Genomic DNA, 19,317 nt, shown 5'->3' on the forward strand with positions numbered 1-19,317 from the left:
CAGATGAATATGGAAATGAGCGCTTCCACAATGGAAGTGCTCATCTCCTACTGGCGCCCCACCGCCGCCAGAAACTAGAACCAGGGCCGCGCCGCCTGTGGTGATCGGCGGTGTGGCCCTGAGGAATTAAAAAAAATAAAAAATTATTTGTTAAAGACAGTCCAGCGGCCGTTTTTAACATGCTTTAGGGTGGCCTTGGGTCAATTGCCTCCCTGCTCCTGAGCCCAGGTAACAGTATTATATGGCATAATATACAGTGACATGACATACAGTATATACGTGTAGGAAACAGAAAGAGCGGCTGCAGGGTCTGATTTGAGAGAGCGATTTTGACTAGCCGCAGGAGTGGGGTTTGCATGGGAGGAGGAGGTTTTGAAGAAGTTGCTGAGTGAGGGCCCCGTTCAAAAATTTGCTGTGGGTCCCAGTCATTTCTAGCTACGCCACTGTATTTCTCATTCCCTTCCAACCCACTTCTTGCTTTGGTTAAAAAATATATATATATCAAAAACAGAATTTTGGGCTCTCAAGTGAAGAAAAGACTAGTGTGACACAGTGAAGGGTTGTGTCTGGCAAGACAGGTATTTTCTTCCCAGCATGTGCTGCTGGGCTGGTTTCCAGCCAGGTGAGGTCAAATACCAGAGTCCTTAAATAAGCAGCTGGGTTTAGCAGAGATGTCTCTGTTTTTGGGATCTGAGGCCTTGTGCCGTGCTGGAGGGCTGAGAGCCGCACGCTAGGGAAACAGGCCCCCTAAAGCCTTCTGTGGATTACTGGAGGCAGAACTGACAGCAAGGTGACTTGTGTTATATGAACTTTCCATTGTGTGTGAATTAACACCAAGACTGCAAAGTTACGTGCTGTTTTGTGCAATTGCCTCAAGTGTGAATAAACGCTGACGTTTTGAGTTAAGAACTTGTATTTTGCCTCTGTACTGCGCCCGCTTACCCTATCTACCAGAGCGAAACCCCACACTAGCCACACCATTTGTGCACCAGAAGATGACAAAGATGTGACTGCAGCTTTGGACAACCAGTACCAAAAAGACCTGCTAGTACTGGAGTCTTCAAGTATGATTAGAAGAAGGAATTCTCGGCTGGTTTTAGGCTGAACCTTTACTCTTAATTAGGGATGAGCGAATCGACTTCGGATGAAACTTCGTTCCAATACTGTACGGAGCAGGAGCTCTGTACAGTATTACATTGTATTGGCTCCAATGAGACAAAGTTATTGCTTTGTGAAGTCTCGCGAGACTTTGGGTGATAACTTCATAAATTAATTTTTACTGTAAAAAAAACATTTCCCAAATTAGGGTTCGTGGAGCAATAACTTCAGCTCATCGGAGCCAATACATTCTAATACTGTATGGAGCTCCTGGTCTGTACAGTATTGGAACAAAGTTTTATGCGAATCGATTTCGGATGTTTCATCCGAAGTTGGTTCGCCCATCCCTACTCTTAGGCCTCTTGCACACAGCGGGTCCGCAATACACGGGGCACCGGCCATGTGCATTCCGCATCACGGATGCGGACCCATTCACTTGAATGGGTCCGCAAATCTGGAGATGCGGTGCAGAACGGAAGCACTACAGAGTGCTTCCGTGGGGTTCCGTTCCGCCAAAAAATATAACTTGTTCTATCTTTTTGCGGAACGGACGGATCACAGACTCCATTTAAGTAAATGGGACCACGATCCCCATGCGGCTGCCCCGCGGTCGGTGCCCGTGCGTTGCGGATCGCAATTTGCGGTCCGCAGCACAGGCACGGCCAGCACACGGTTGTCATACCTTGTCTGATATAAGGCTGACTTTTACATGTTGTAGGAAATCTTCAAATAGGTAACTCAATCACAGCTGGTCCATGTAGCAGCACATTATCATACAATGTAATCTATAGCCTGTCGAAGAGAAACGCAATAGTCTGTGCTTATCTAGTTTTCTCATGTATTGTGTATCACCTGCTTCTTTTCTGGGCAGGTTCACATGGCTACAATCCACAGCAGAAAAATTAGTAGCTGAAAACAGGTTATTTTTTTGTGTGTGGCAGATTTGTAATTTGGTGGTGGTTTTAGTGGACTTTTTTTTTTATAAAGCATTGTAGAAGAGTTTTTTTTTCTCTACTTCCCCCTTGACTTCTATGAAATCTGCTTCAAAGACGCAACATGTCACTTCTCAAGGGTTTTTCAAATCAGCTACTGAAAAAAGCGTTCATATCTGCGTTCTGCTGTCCGGTTTTGAGATCCGGCACAGGGTCTAAAAACCGCAGCACAACGCTTCAGTATTGTCCCCATTCTTTGTAAATGGGGACAAAACTGAACAAACCAGAACAGAGTGCACCAGAATGCATTCTGTTCCAGTTTGTTGCGTTCCTATGCCGGATACAAAACCACTGCAAGCAGCGTTTTTGTGTGCGGTGTGGGAAACGGAAGAATCTGACACCAAAAACTATGTAAGTCAACGGTGCCGGATCTATTTTTTTTCGGACTTAAGCCTCATTCACATGTCCATGTCCGTGCTTAAATCCGTGAAAAGGTGGTCAGTGATAGATCCGTGAACACAGACAAAATAGGGCACGCATCCGTGCTAAAAACATGGACTGTGGTAAAAAACTGATGTGTGAATACACACAGTAAAATGAATGGGTACGTGTATTGTCTGTGGAGAACATGTACAGAACACTGAAGTGTGAATGAGGCTTTACAACGGATGCAGCCGGTTGTATTGTTATAACGGAAGCGTCTTGCTGTGGTTTTGAGATCCCCTGCATGATCTCAAAACTGGATAGCGAAAGTGCAGATATGAAAGTAGATTACACTGTGCACACAAGGAGGAGTTTGTGTAACGCCTGTGACACAGTGAGAGGTTTTGGTCTGGGAAAACATGTATCTTCCTCCCAGCATGTGCTGCTGGGCTGATTTACAGCCAGGTGGGGTCAAATACCGGACTGGATTTTAAATGCCGATCCGGGTTTTGGCAGCACCTGGCTTTCCTTAAAGAGGACCTTTCACCGATTTATTACACTATGAACTAACTATACAGACATGTAGAGCGGCGCCCAGGGATCTCACTGCACTTACTATTATTCCCGGGCGCCGCTCCGTTCTCCTGCTATGTCCTCCGGTATCTCCGCTCACTAAGTTATAGTAGGCAGAGATTCCAGTCACTAAGTTATGGTAGGCGGAGTCTGCCCTAGCGCTGGCCAATCGCAGCGCAGAGCTCACAGCCTGTGAGGTTATTTTCTCCCAGGCTGTGAGCTCTGCAATGCGATTGTCCAGCGCTAGGGCAGACTCCGCCTACCATAACTTAGTGACTGGAATCTCCGCCTACTATAACTTAGTGAGCGGAGATACCGGAGGACATAGCAGGAGAACGGAGCGGCGCCCGGGAATAATAGTAAGTGCAGGGAGATCCCCGGGCGCCGCTCTACATGTCTGTATAGTTAGTTCACAGTGTAATAATCGGTGAAAGGTCCTCTTTAAATAGGCAGCTGGGCTCAGAAGCCATGTCTCTGTGTTGGGATCTAGGAGCCTTGTGTCTGGCTGGCTAAGGCCCCTTTCACACGAGCGAGTATTCCGCGCGGATGCGATGCGGGAGGTGAACGCATTGCACCCGCACTGAATACCGACCCATTCATTTCTATGGGGCTGTTCACATGAGCGGTGATTTTCACGCATCACTTGTGCGTTGTGTGAAAATCGCAGCATGCTCCTCTTTGTGCGTTTTTCATGCAACGCAGGCCCCATAGAAGTGAATGGGGTTGCGTGAAAATCGCAAGCATCCGCAAGCAAGTGCGGATGCGATGCGATTTTCACGCACTGTTGCTAGGAGACGATCGGGATGGAGACCCGATCATTATTATTTTCCCTTATAACATGGTTATAAGGGAAAATAATAGCATTCTGAATACAGAATGCATAGTAAAACAGCGCTGGAGGGGTTAAAAAAAAATAAAAAATAATTAAACTCACCTTAATCCACTTGATCGCGGAGCCCGGCATCTCCTTCTGTCTCCTTTACTGAACAGGACCTGTGGTGAGCATTAAGTACAGTTACAGGACCTTTGATGATGTCATTCCGGTCATCACATGGTACGTCACATGATCTTTTACCATGGTGATGGATCATGTAATGACCGGAGTGACGTCATCAAAGGTCCTGGAATGAATGCTCACCACAGGTCCTGTTCAGCACAGAAGGAGACAGACGAGATGCCGGCAGTGCCAGCAAGTGGATTAAGGCGAGTTAAAAAAATTTTTTTAACCCCTTTAGCGCTAGTTTACTATGCAATCTGTATTCAGAATGCTATTATTTTCCCTTATAACCATGTTATAAGGGGAAATAATTCAATCTACAGAACACCGATCCCAAGCCTGAACTTCTGTGAAGAAGTTCGGGTTTGGGTACCAAACACGCGCGATTTTTCTCACGCGAGTGCAAAACGCATTACAATGTTTTGCACTCGTGCGGAAAAATCGCGGGTGTTCCCGCAACGCACCCACACATTTTCCCGCAACGCCCGTGTGAAAGAGGCCTAAGGGCTTGCTACCTGTTTGGAGTGAAAACAGGTTGGTGGTGCTATTAGCAAGGACTCTGAGGCCGAATTGCCGCATGGTGTGAATTACCACCAACACCACAAGGTGACTTTGTTTGAATATGGTTGCTTGTTTTGTCACTTGCCTAAGGCCTCATGCACACGACCATTGTTTGGGTCCGCATCCGACCCGCCGTTTTGGCGGCTCGGATGCGGACCCATTCACTTCAATGGGGCGGCAAAAGATGCGGACAGCACTCCGGGTGCTGTCCGCATCCGTGGCTCCGTTCCGCGGCCCCGCTAAAAAAATATAACTTGTCCTATTCTTGTCCGTGCTTTGTGGACAAGAATAGGCATTTATATTGCCGGTGCCCGTTCCGTAAATTGCGGAAGGCAACACGGATGGCTTCCGTTTTTTGCAGATCTGCGGACCGCAAAAAATGGAACGGTCGTGTGCATGAGGCCTAAAGGCTGAATAAAACACTGAACTATTTGATCCAAAAAACTTGTTGCCTCTATACTGCGTCCGCTAATCCTGTCTACCAGAGCGAGTCCCCACACGCCCCAGAGGTGCATTACCACCTTTTACACCTCTCCACTATCTTTTATGGTTGATGTAATGTCAATGTGTATTTATCTCCAGGTCCTGCACAATGTGGAATTGTATTTCTTACTTTATGATGTTTAAGTGTAATGTACCTGGTTCACCAGCAGGTGGCTGCAAGCTTGGCAGAGCTGTGTTAGCTCAGAATGGAACTTTCTATCCATTCTAGAGAGGGAGGAGTTTTAGTTATTGAAGGTCAGTCTAGCTGACCCCCGGTAAGGGGAAGGGTGTGTGCAAGCCAGCAGAGCACTCCTAAGCTTTGCTGGACAGGGAGGTCAAAGCTACAAGCCTCACCAGCCAGGAAGACAAGTTCCCTGGATAAGGACAAAGATAAAACCGAGTCAGACTACAGAAAGTTAAGTACAGCAGAAGAGAAAGGAAAAGTTTCTATTTAATTCTGATAGTACAACAGCGCTAGAGGACAGATGTAGCAGAGCTGAATGTGTTTGCCTGCCAGAATTTATGCCAAAACCTGCTGGTAACCAAGACAAAGTTGGAAGATTGTTTTCTGATGCAAGTTTATCCAAGTAAAGCCGTTTTCAAAACTGATCCGTCAACGGAGGACGGATCAGTTTTCTATTGTGTCAGAGAAAAAGGGTTCGTCCCCATTGACTTGCATTGTGGGTCATGACGGATGCGTCTTGCTCTGCATCCCAGGACGGAAAGCAAACTGCAGCATGCAGCGGTTTGCTCTCCAGTATGAGAACGGAATGCATTTTGGAGTATTCCGTTCAGTTACGTTTTGTCCCCATTGACAATGAAAACGGAAGTGTTTTTTCCGGTATTGATACCCTATGATGGATCTCGATACTGGAAAATATTGCTAGTGTAAAAGTAGCCTTACCCCACATAAGTGGCATAAAAAGCTTGATAAATGTACCCACTATTGCAAACTACATAAAAACGTGAGGCAGTTAGATTCCATGGGCACTACCTAATTAAAGGGGCTCCCCGCACGGCCGCTGTTGCATCTCCCCGTTGAGCGGTTAAATTAATACGGCAACGACCGGGGGAGGGGGTTGTCGGCGTCGTGGGTGGTTTTGCAGCTAATAGCAGTCCGTGACATGATGATGATGTAGCGGGGGTCAGGAGGGACGTGGGTGCCGGGGTAAGTATAAGCTATATAAAAGGTGCTTATATTGCACTGGGGAAAGGGGGCATTATAGGGGTTGGATAACCCCTTTTAATGGGTATTACACATCATGGTCATTTCTGTTCACTGTACATCAATCACGTCATACATTAAATAATCATTTACATGTTAGTGATTATTGTAAAAAATAAATTAAAAAAAAAATTGCTACAAAATAACTCCAGAGACACAAGACCATTTTATTGAAAAACAACAATGGTCAAGAAAGAATATTAACAGTTTGCTAATAACAGTGTACAAGCATACAAATAAGTTCATATAGTGCAAATGTTGCTTATCCTTACTAAAGCCACATATTAAAATAACTGCATAATATGTAAATTAAAAAAACATTAAAAAAATACAATATAAAGAGAAACTTTGGCTTCCATTTGAATGCAAACAATATGAAATATACTGCAAACAGACCTAAAGCATGACAGAATTTACAGCTCAACATTGCCATTTTCCAGCTACTGTCACATTGTTGCTCCCTCTACTAAAAGGTGTTTCGGCAAATTGGCTTCAAGACCAGGTAAATGGTTTAGATTTTGATTCTAATTAATGTGATTCAAATCATTAAAGGGGTTATCTGGGAATTTATATTGATGACCTTTACTCAGGGTAGGTCAACAATATCAGGTCAGTTTGGCTCCGCCACCCAGGACCCCTACCAATCAGCTTTTAGAAGAGGCCGGGGCTCCGTGAGCACCACCGCCTCTTCCTAGTCCATGTGACATCACCATACATCGGCATTGCCTAGCTGCAGCTCAGCCCCATTCAAGTCAATAGAGCTGAGCTGCAATACCAAGCACTGCCACTATACAATGTACAGCGCTGTACTGGGAACCAGCTGCGCTCACAAGAGCTCCAGTGAGCATGGCGGCTCCTGTAAACAGCTGATGAGTGGGGGTGCCAGGACACAGACCCCACCGATCTGATAATATTCAGCTTTCCTGAGAATAGGTCATCATCATCAATTCATGGATAACACCTTAAAGTACACAGAAGTTTTAGGGCGGTGTACCACACAATGGCCAACATTTACTAATGTGATTACACCTTGGCCTGGTTGTAAAATGCACCAGAATTTGGTGCGTCGAGTTGTAGAAAGATTAGCTGGACCTCGCTCATCAAGAGAACAAGGCATAAAATTCTATTGCAACATAAGCCGCCGACTAATAAGTATATAAAAGTAGAGAAAAGTGTCTAGCTGCGCAGCAAATTTATCGACCCAGCCTGAGCCACTGTGATTAATTTGGTGCCTCTTTAAACTGTCTGTTTTTACAGGGTCTACAGGATTAGTAAAACTGCTAGATAATTTTTTAATAAAAAATTCAGAGCCAAAATCAGTAGGAAGAAGTATATATGGCTTTCCTTTATATTTCCCATTCCTTTTGAAAACTGTCCTGGTTTTAGCAAAAAAAACTAACAAAAAAATAATAATAATTGCATAAATAGCCACAGTGGAGTAAAGAAAATGCTGTGTGAGAACACCTGAAAATGTATTCAGTAGTTATATTTTTATCTATATGATTCTTTTGTGGACGTTAAGATGAATAAACTCTAATAAAGCAGCCATCTCCCAGGTTATTCCATAAACCTGCACGCTCAGACCATGCATGGTTACTACCATGGGAAGAGGGATAGGCCTCTGACAGATACCTTTTCTGACATCTTATTAATCAAGGATTTCTTGCATCTCTTTAGCACAACACATGTTCTTTTATGCATTTACTTCAAATCGCTCCTGCCAAATACCAGACTCGGTATAAGGGCTCATGCACACAACAGTATTTTGCGTTCAGTATACGGTACATATACTGAACCATTCATTTCAATGGTTCAGCAAAAAAAAACAACAGAAGTGTCTCCGCGTGCATTCAGTTTCAGTATTTCCGTACCGTGAAAAGATAGAACATGTCCTATTCTTGTCCGTAAATCACGGTGCTTGGCTCCATTCATGTCAATGGGTCCACAAAAAAAACGGAACACATACGGAAATGCATCGGTTCAGTTTTTGCGGAACCATCTATTGAAAATGTTATGCCCAGCCTAATTTTTTTCTATGTAATTACTATATATGCCATACGGAAAAACGTAACAGAAACAAAAAAAAAACGTAACAACGGATCAGTAAAAAACGGACCGCAAAACACTGAAAAAGCCATACGATCATGTGCATGAGACCAAAGGCACACGATTTGCTTACTACAGCCAGACTTAAAAGGCCAAAGTCAGCTGGAACTACGAATTTTGGCGGACTATATGATCTGTATGGGAGGAGCCATAAAGTCCTCTATGGGATGAAAGATGGGTTGGGCAGTAAAGTAGAGCTGTTTATATAATGAAGTTTTAGAGGAATTTGCGTTTATGACAAGACTAGCAGGTAACATTGATGGACCGCTGCATGTAATACATTAAAAACTATGAACAAGTTTAGGGCAATTTTTAGGATTACATTTTACTCACTTTGGGCTAAAAAATCTTTTTTTTCAGTTGGTGTTTATTAAAAATGTTCAGCTGTTTCTGAGATACAGGGTTTAAAATCAGACTGTTTGCAGCTAGCTGTCACTTTGTTTCCTTTGAATCCCGTTATCTGATAGCTCATGTGTAGCTCTTATCTCTGTTCTTCTGACCTCATAACTCATTTAGCTCAATTCTTATCAAACTTAGAAGAATATGGCTAAAGGTCCCTTTACACGGGATGACAGCACCAGTTCGTCAGTGAAGGAGGCAGCTGCATTTACACACAGCCGACGGAGGAGGAGAAAGAAGAGCGCTGGCGGTGAGGAGTGGCGTCCGGAGCAGGAGAGGTAAGTGGATTTTTTATTTTAGGTTCTCTGTGGCATGGGGGCTGATATCTGAGGTCTGATTGGGGGTCATTCACATTGGGGTCTGAGCTGAGGTCTGATTGGGGGGCCTGAGTTGAGGTCTGATTAACAATGGGGGTATTCTGATTGGTGGTCTGACCTGAGGTCTAATGAAACATTTTTTTATTGTCTTCCTCCAAAACCTAGGTGTGTTTAATGGGCCGGTGTGTCTTGTAGGACGAAAAATACGGTAATTGGCGGTACAGTTACACCACCAGACAATTGCTAATGAGCCTTCCTATGAACGCTCGTTAGCGATTATCTGCCAGATCTCGGTCCGTGTAGAAAGTCCTTTAAATAAGTGTTTGAGGTCAGGAGATCAAAGATAAGAGCTACACATGGGCTGTCAGATTACAGGATTCAAAGAAAACAAAGTGAGCGCTTGCAAACCGACTGATATTAAACCCTGTATCTCAGAAACGACTGAACATTTATTTTTAATAAAACATTTAATTTATTTTGGTACAAAACCAAATGTGTATCACAGTACATTCTTATCAGGAATGAACACTATTAAAAGTATTACAGTGTTAACATGGCATCCATATAGCCAATTGGTAACAGAATATTGTATAACAACAATTTACCATTCTAGCCCCACTAAAGTTATTGCCAAACCTTATTTCAACTCAACCCCACCTCCCGTCTAGATGTGCCTCCTCTCAGAAAAGTCTCATAGTTCAATACAATGTGATAAAGTTTCTATAAAACCTTAAGATGTCATAACTGTCCTTTGATATCCTTTGTCAGGTACCATTCTGTGTATTGAAAATTACGCATGAGATTTTGCACTTCTACATTGTCAGATGTTTGCCAATAAAGGTCTGCCATTTGTTTAAGAAGATAGTAGAAATATGGTTTATTTTTTTCTGCTTCCAATCGGTCCATTTAATAAAAAGTATCGCATTTGCCCCTGGAACTCCCTGTCAGATGTTGTATGTGGCGTTGTTTAATAGACATCTCAAAGCTACCAATAAAACCCCATCTATCAATCCCTTCAGGAAAACTATGAAACAAAACTATGAGTGGCTCACATGGTAGTTCTATCTGCCAAGTCTGTTTGATCCAAGATAGTATCCAACTCCAGTAGGTTTGTACCATATACAATGATCCCAATCTACCCTTGATTGGTTACATTTTGGACATGCTGTTATCCTTTCGGGAGCCACATCCGAGGCAGGTAAATTAAATGCAAATATTGCTCTATGTGTGAGCCTAAACTGCGTCTCTCTCCATCCCTCACATGCCACGACTGAACATTTTTAATAAAAATCAACTGAAAAAAAGATTTTTATGCTAAAATAAGTAAAGTGCAATCAAAAAATGCCCCGGGAAGGTGTGAATAGCCTTTAAGCATTTACCTTTCATTGCTGAACAGTCACTGAAGACATGCAATAAGCATCAGCTCGCAGCCCATGTTGCTTTAAGCCAATAATTATACCTCATATACACATTCTTTTGTCTCTTGACCTGCATGAGAATATATCTCACAAGATGGCACTTAATGATAAAGAAGTGATAAAATGTAGTATTTTTAGCGATTTGCTGGAATATGGACGGAATGTGTCACTTCCAACAAATCAAGTGTTCTCCGCCTTGAACTGTAAAAAAAAAAAAAAAAAGAAAAAGAAAAAAGCGATTCATCCACTAGTTAAGATGATGGGCTTATTTGCACATGACAGAATTGTTGCATACTTTCCATCTGGAATCCCAGGTGGGGAATTTGCAATGGAACGCAGTAACAGCAAATGGATGAGATTTTAACAAATCTCATGCACCTGTTGCATAATTTTCCATGCAGAAATTAACTTGCAGTTTCTTCTATCCATTATAGGTCGGTGATTGTTCACGGATTTGTTGTGGATTTTCTTTATAAAATTCAATAGGGAAGTCGGGAACAAACCCCAATTGTGGATTTTGAGGCAAATTACTCTTGTGACTCCCTTGCCTGGTCCCCTGCGGATCATTGTACATTGCAATGACATCTCATTACATGTGACTTTTTATTTTAAATGAACCCCGTTTTCTGCAGGAACAAATCCGCACCAAAATTCACACTTCGTACTCTAAATCTTTACTGATGTATGAACGCACAGTAACAAACGGGAATGCTATATCCGGCTGAATGTATGGTTTTAGAGCATGGTGTGAAGTATGTCGAGCACTACTTGCAGCGGCTGGAGTGTCTAGAGTTGCTGTTAAAAATAAAAATACAATGAAATAAATGTGCAACACTGAAATGTTAACAGGACGGAAAGTATCTGAAGGTATTACCGTACATCATCCTTGGAAGGTCTGCTCTCTTGTACATCTTGTAAGATCTCAGCACAAAGGAGAATCACATTTTTATTAAAAGATGTACAAGACTCTATGGTGTGGATATGTCGGTATTAATCTACGGTGTTGTACTTTTTATTCTGAAAATGCTAATAAAAATAATCTGATCTATACATATATAAAAAAAAAAATACAAAATGTACGAGAAAATTGACCTTCCATACATTATATTAACTTAATCTACTGTAACAGCGATTCATATTCTTTTATATTAAAAAAAAAGAAGACCATTAAAGCAGACCATAGAGCTATTATAAAAGTAAAAACATATAAAAGAGGCTAAAAAGGTAACGAAGTAAGTAACAGGGGTATTTTGGGTGGGGTAGTTTAATAACAAAGGAAATGATTTTACCTTAGGCCTTGTTCACACGACCGTGGTTTTGCTCCGCATCAGAGCCGCATTCTTTGCGGCTCGGGTGCGGACCCATTCTCTTCAATGGGGCCGCAAAAGATGCGGACAGCACTCCGTGTGCTGTCCGCATCCGTTGCTCCGTTCTGTGGCCCTGCAAAAATTATGAGGCATGTCCTATTCTTGTCCGTTTTGCGGACAAGAATAGGCATTTCTGTAATGGACCTCCTGTTCCGTAAATTGCGGAAGGCACACGGGCGGCATCCGTGTTTTGCAGATCGCAAAACAAGGCACGGTCGTGTGAACAAGCCCTAAGGAAGAGATGTAACATAATATTAAAGAGGTCGTCTGAGACTGGATGAAATGTAGCCAGGGTGGTGAGGAACTGCATCTAATAGGAGAAGATCCCTACAACCCCCTGTAGTTTTAGCCCCACTGGTGCTCTCCGCTGAGCTGTCTCAACAACACCAATGATGTTTCTGTCTATGCATGTGATCGCTGCAACCAAGTAGTGACAGCCTAGCGGGGAGTACAGGGGCAGCGGCACTGGAATGGCGGGAGATTTAACAGGCGATCCCTCCCGCTATATTCTATCTAATCTTACACAACTCCTTTATGTATTCTTCTCTGAAACCATAAAAGCTAAAATGGGATCATTAAATCAAGAACATCCAAATCAAAAACACTACTTCCAAGTTGATGTTCCTTTTCGTAAACTAAAAGTAAACATTAGGCCTTTGTACTAATATTCCCCAATAAGCTGCTCCTAATGGGTCCTCATGTGACCATTACACATCTTTACGTACGGTCTTCCTCCTGATCCCCACCTGTTCTATGGCAGTAACACCTATATACAGACAACTTCTATGAAAGAAAGGGTTAGCAGACTGCTGTACATAACGTGTAACATCAACAGGATCCAAGCAACAAAATGGTCCCATCATATGATAAGGGAGAGCAGATGCCAGGAATGTCCTCGTGGTTCTTGAAGAAATGTTATTTTCTGCTGGGGATGCTTTTGCTTCGTCCATCACACTTCCTTGTGGTAATGAGGAGTTCAGTAGGTAACGTCTCCCAGAAGAGAATAATGGCTCATATCCTTTAAGATAAAAGTTAGACACTTGTCCTCTCTCCTTTCAGATCATACCTGGCAAAAAAGGAGTTAGTTAGAAAGATCACTTTTCAGAATCACATGAGAGACAACCGATATGTCCTTATGATCATCGGAGGTGCGTTAAGGGATTACCGTATATGCCGGCGTATAAGACGACTTTCTAACACTAGAAATTATTTTCAAAAGTCAGGGGTCGTCTTATACGCCGGGTATACTCAGATCCGATGGTATATTCTAACCCCCAGGCGTTCCCATGGTGACGGGGACTCTTGCCTAGGGGTTAGAATATACAGGGCCCCGCCACTCAGAGGAGTATACATTTATTAACTGTAATCCGTAACTTTAACTTTAAATCAGCGCTCATCTCTTTACTAGGGTACCTTACTCTCAGCTCCGGTAACAGGCAGTGCGGGCGGCGCTCACTCACTGACGTCACGCGCGTGCGCCGCCTAGTGGAATGAGCAGGCACGTGACGTCAGAGAGTGAGCGCCGCCCGCACTGCCCGTTACCGAAGCTGAGAGTAAGGTACCCTAGAAAAGAGATGAGCGCTGATTAAAGTTAAAGATTACAGTTAATAAATGTATACTCCTCTGAGTGTCGGGGAGGGGGATCTGTGGATGGCACTGTCATGGGGAGGGGGATCTGTGGATGGCACTGTCATGGGAGGGGGATCTGTGGATGGCAGTGTTATAGGGGGGGGATCTGTGGATGGCACTGTTATAGGGGGGGGGGAGATCTGTGGATGGCACTGTTATAGGGGGGGGAGATCTGTGGATGGCACTGTTATAGGGGGGGAGATCTGTGGATGGCACTGTTATAGGGGGGGATATCTGTGGATGGCACTGTTATAGGGGGGGATTTGTGGATGGCACTGTTTAGGGGGGGGAGATCTGTGAATGGCACAGTTATGGGGAGGGGGAATCTGTGGATGACACTGTTATAGGGAGGGGGATCTGTGGATGACACTGTCATGGGGTGGATCTGTGGATGACACATATAGCATAAGATGCTATATAGTGTCATCCATATATCCCCCCCATAGCAGTGTCATCCACAGATCCCCCTCCCTATAACAGTGCCATCCACAGATCCCCCTCCTCATAACAGTGCCATCTACCGATCCCAGTCAGTTCCCTGGACTGGAGAAGATAGTCTTGAAGACAGGGATGGCTGGGCATTGAGGGGTAGGGTGATACGGCGAGTATAGCCCAAACCCTATATTTTAAATGGAAAAGTTGGGGGTCGTCTTATACGCCCAGTCGTCCTATACGCCGGCATATACGGTAGTTTTTTTTAAAATTTTGTCGTGATGTTTTTTTTTTTTTTTAAGGAGGCCTGTATTCTGTATCCTACTCCATGCATTGTGTTATTTGCAAAGTGAAGTAAAAAGAACAGCTCCAGAATGATCAGCTGAACAGTGCTAATAACAAATGCAGATGCTTAAAAGCCATTGTCTCTTTCCAAGAGCTCTAACTATTTTCATATCATTTTCCAGTGGAGCATTGCCACCAAGTCTCCATACACAGCTGGTCTCAGTACCCTGCCTAAGGTTCATCTAAGGCAGGCATCCTCAAACTGCGGCCCTCCAGCTGTTGTAAAACTACAACTCCCACAATGCCCTGCTGTAGGCTGTTCGGGCATGCTGGGGGTTGTAGTTTTGCAACGGCTGGAGGGCCGCAGTTTGAGGATGCCTGATCCAAGGCATCACACCCCAAAACAGCTTTGTAAGGGCTCATGCACACGAACTTATTTTCTTTCATCGTCCGTTCCATTTTTTTTTGCAGACCGTTCGCGGAACAATTCATTTCAATAGTCCCGCAAAAAAAAAACAAAAAAAAACGGAAGTTACTCCGTGTGCATTCCGTTTCCATATGTCCGTATTGCCGTTACGCAAAAAAAAATAGAACATGTCCTATTTCACCGCATTACAGACCAGGATATTTTGTGCGGATCTGTTTTTTTCGAGGACCGCAAAATACATACGGTTGTGTGCATGAGCCCTAAGGATGGATATTTGGTTTGGCTATTTTGCCTTGTCATGTCCCAAGGAATGTTAAAAAGGTCAGACTTTGACTCCTAGGGAGCCACTTTCAAAAGGTGGAGGTACCGAGATAGTTCTCTTTCCTTGAGAGATACCTCTTTGTATATTATTTTCTCATGCAGCTTTGCCAATAAGTCTTCATGCACAGTTGGTTTCTTTAAGAAGGGCCAGTATGGTGCCTTAAAAAGGAGCTGGACACTTTATACCAGAGAATATTACCAAGCATTAGATGTCACATACTCCTTCATCTTTACTACAAGTTCTGGACAATTTTCACAGTTACTGAAGCCACGATTCTTCACACATGCGCAGATAGCAGGCGCACTGTGTTTCAATAGAGGATCCATGAGGACTATTTCTTCACATGCAGCCATGTTATTGACAGGAGGCTGGCCGAACAGGGAGAAAAAGCATGGTTTCAATAATTGTACAAACGGTCCAGAAATTGGAATATAGATATGACATCTAATACTTGGTAATATTCCCTGCGATAAAGTTGCAATAAAGTAGCCAACTCCTAATAATAAGGAAAATTGAGAAATGAGATCCAGTGTTTATGATGGGATCTGTTTCTTAACCACCTCAGCCCCCAGTGCTTAAACACCCTGAAAGACCAGGCCACTTTTTACACTTCTGACCTACACTACTTTCACCGTTTATTGCTCGGTCATGCAACTTACCACCCAAATGAATTTTACCTCCTTTTCTTCTCACTAATAGAGCTTTCATTTGGTGGTATTTCATTGCTGCTGACATTTTTACTTTTTTTGTTATTAATCGAAATTTAACGATTTTTTTGCAAAAAAATGACATTTTTCACTTTCAGTTGTAAAATTTTGCAAAAAAAACGACATCCATATAGAAATTTTGCTCTAAATTTATAGTTCTACATGTCTTTGATAAAAAAAAAATGTTTGGGTAGAAAAAAAATGGTTTGGGTAAAAGTTATAGCGTTTACAAACTATGGTACAAAAATGTGAATTTCCGCTTTTTGAAGCAGCTCTGACTTTCTGAGCACCTGTCATGTTTCCTGAGGTTCTACAATGCCCAGACAGTACAAACACCCCACAAATGACCCCATTTCTGAAAGTACACACCCTAAGGTATTCGCTGATGGGCATAGTGAGTTCATAGAACTTTTTATTTTTTGTCACAAGTTAGCGGAAAATGATGATTTTTTTTTTTTTTTTTTTTTTTTCTTACAAAGTCTCATATTCCACTAACTTGTGACAAAAAATAAAAAGTTCTATGAACTCACTATGCCCATCACGAAATACCTTGGGGTCTCTTCTTTCCAAAATGGGGTCACTTGTGGGGTAGTTATACTGCCCTGGCATTCTAGGGGCCCAAATGTGTGGTAAGGAGTTTGAAATCAAATTCAGTAAAAAATGACCTGTGAAATCCGAAAGGTGCTCTTTGGAATATGGGCCCCTTTGCCCACCTAGGCTGCAAAAAAGTGTCACACATCTGGTATTGCCGTACTCAGGAGAAGTTGAGGAATGTGTTTTGGGGTGTCTTTTTACATATACCCATGCTGGGTGAGATAAATATCTTGGTCAAATGACAACTTTGTATAAAAAAATGGGAAAAGTTGTCTTTTGCCAAGATATTTCTCTCACCCAGCATGGGTATATATAAAATGACACCCCAAAACACATTCCCCACCTTCTCCTGAGTACGGAGATACCAGATGTGTGACACTTTTTTGCAGCCTAGGTGGGCAAAGGGGCCCATATTCCAAAGAGCACCTTTCGGATTTCACTCGTCATTTTTTACTGAATTTGATTTCAAACTCCTTACCACACATTTGGGCCCCTAGAATGCCAGGGCAGTATAACTACCCCACAAGTGACCCCATTTTGGAAAGAAGACACCCCAAGGTATTCCGTGAGGGGCATGGCGAGTTCCTAGAATTTTTTATTTTTTGTCACAAGTTAGTGGAAAATGATGATTTTTTTTTTTTTTTTTTTTTTTCATACAAAGTCTCATATTCCACTAACTTGTGACAAAAAATAAAAACTTCCATGAACTCACTATGCCCATCAGCGAATACCTTGGGGTCTCTTCTTTCCAAAATGGGGTCACTTGTGGGGTAGTTATACTGCCCTGGCATTCTAGGGGCCCAAATGTGTGGTAAGGAGTTTGAAATCAAATTCTGTAAAAATTGACCTGTGAAATCCGAAAGGTGCTCTTTGGAATATGGGCCCCTTTGCCCACCTAGGCTGCAAAAAAGTGTCACACATCTGGTATCTCCGTATTCAGTAGAAGTTGGGGAATGTGTTTTGGGGTGTCTTTTTACATATACCCATGCTGGGTGAGAGAAATATCTTGGTCAAATGCCAACTTTGTATAAAAAAATGGGAAAAGTTGTCTTTTGCCAAGATATTTCTCTCACCCAGCAGGGGTATATGTAAAATGACACCCCAAAACACATTCCCCACCTTCTCCTGAGTACGGAGATACCAGATGTGTGACACTTTTTTGCAGCCTAGGTGGGCAAAGGGGCCCATATTCCAAAGAGCACCTTTCGGATTTCACAGGTCATTTATTACAGAATTTGATTTCAAACTCCTTACCACACATTTGGGCCACTAGAATGCCAGGGCAGTATAACTACCCCACAAGTGACCCCATTTTGGAAAGAAGACACCCCAAGGTATTCGCTGATGGACATAGTGAGTTCATGGAAGTTTTTATTTTTTGTCACAAGTTAGTGGAATATGAGACTTTGTATAAAAAAAAAAAAAAAAAAAAAAAAATCAGCATTTTCCACTAACTTGTGACAAAAAATAAAAAATTCTAGGAACTCGCCATGCCCCTCACGGAATACCTTGGGGTGTCTTCTTTCCAAAATGGGGTCACTTGTGGGGTAGTTATACTGCCCTGGCATTTTCCAGGGGCCCTAATGTGTGGTAAGTAGGTAAATGACCTGTGAAATCCTAAAGGTGCTCTTTGGAATATGGGCCCCTTTGCCCACCTAGGCTGCAAAAAAGTGTCACACATGTGGTATCGCCGTATTCAGGAGAAGTTGGGGAATGTGTTTTGGGGTGTCATTTTACATATACCCTTGCTGGGTGAGAGAAATATCTTGGCAAAAGACAACTTTTCCCATTTTTTTATACAAAGTTGGCATTTGACCAAGATATTTCTCTCACCCAGCATGGGTATATGTAAAATGACACCCCAAAACACATTCCCCAACTTCTCCTGAGTACGGCGATACCAGATGTGTGACACTTTTTTGCAGCCTAGATGCGCAAAGGTGCCCAAATTCCTTTTAGGAGGGCATTTTTAGACATTTGGATACCAGACTTCTTCTCACGCTTTGGGGCCCCTAGAATGCCAGGGCAGTATAAATACCCCACATGTGACCCCATTTTGGAAAGAAGACACCCCAAGGTATTCAATGAGGGGCATGGCGAGTTCATAGAAAAAAAAAATTTTTGGCACAAGTTAGCGGAAATTGATATTTTTAATTTTTTTCTCACAAAGTCTCCCGTTCCGCTAACTTGGGACAAAAATTTCAATCTTTCATGGACTCAATATGCCCCTCACGGAATACCTGGGGGTGTCTTCTTTCCGAAATGGGGTCACATGTGGGGTATTTATACTGCCCTGGCATTCTAGGGGCCCTAAAGCGTGAGAAGAAGTCTGGAATATAAATGTCTAAAAAATTTTACGCATTTGGATTCCGTGAGGGGTATGATGAGTTCATGTGAGATTTTATTTTTTGACACAAGTTAGTGGAATATGAGACTTTGTAAGAAAAAAAAAAAATAATTCCGCTAACTTGGGCCAAAAAAATGTCTGAATGGAGCCTTACAGAGGGGTGATCAATGACAGGGGGGTGATCAATGACAGGGGGGGTGATCAATGACAGGGGGGGTGATCAATGACAGGGGGGGTGATCAATGACAGGGGGGGTGATCAATGACAGGGGGGTGATCAATGACAGGGGGGGTGATCAATGACAGGGGGGGTGATCAATGACAGGGGGGGTGATCAATGACAGGGGGGGTGATCAATGACAGGGGGGGTGATCAATGACAGGGGGGTGATCAGGGAGTCTATATGGGGTGATCACCACAGTCATTGATCATGCCCCTGTAAGGCTTCATTCAGACGTCCGGATGCGTTTTGCGGATCCGATCCATCTATCAGTGGATCCGTAAAAATCATGCGGACGTCTGAATGGAGCTTTACAGGGGTGTAATCAATGACAGGGGGGTGATCAGGGAGTCTATATGGGGTGATCACCACAGTCATTGATCACGCCCCTGTAAGGCTTCATTCAGACGTCCGGATGCGTTTTGCGGATCGGATCCATCTATTAGTGCATCCGTA

General features: G+C 43.1%; 1 protein-coding gene and 1 long non-coding RNA gene across 2 annotated transcripts in view; both read right to left on the bottom strand.

The window, feature by feature from the left end:
- Nucleotides 1-6,435: 6,435 nt before the first annotated feature.
- LOC120995990 lies at nt 6,436-8,071 on the bottom strand. Its single transcript, XR_005777702.1, has 2 exons — nt 7,809-8,071; nt 6,436-7,073 (listed from the first exon to the last, which is right to left on the bottom strand). It is a non-coding gene; the product is annotated as an uncharacterized LOC120995990 (long non-coding RNA).
- A 4,025-nt stretch (nt 8,072-12,096) lies between these two features.
- Nucleotides 12,097-19,317, bottom strand: part of ESYT1 (extended synaptotagmin 1) — a 109,701-nt gene continuing 102,480 nt past the window's right edge. Inside the window, exon 31 of the mRNA XM_040425566.1 lies at nt 12,097-12,965. Coding sequence (XP_040281500.1) covers nt 12,932-12,965 — 34 coding nt within the window. The 3' untranslated portion in view covers nt 12,097-12,931. The remainder of the gene's footprint in view (nt 12,966-19,317) is intronic.

The sequence above is a fragment of the Bufo bufo genome, chromosome 3 (genome assembly GCF_905171765.1).
Source record: "Bufo bufo chromosome 3, aBufBuf1.1, whole genome shotgun sequence".
Taxonomy (NCBI): Eukaryota; Metazoa; Chordata; class Amphibia; order Anura; family Bufonidae; genus Bufo; species Bufo bufo.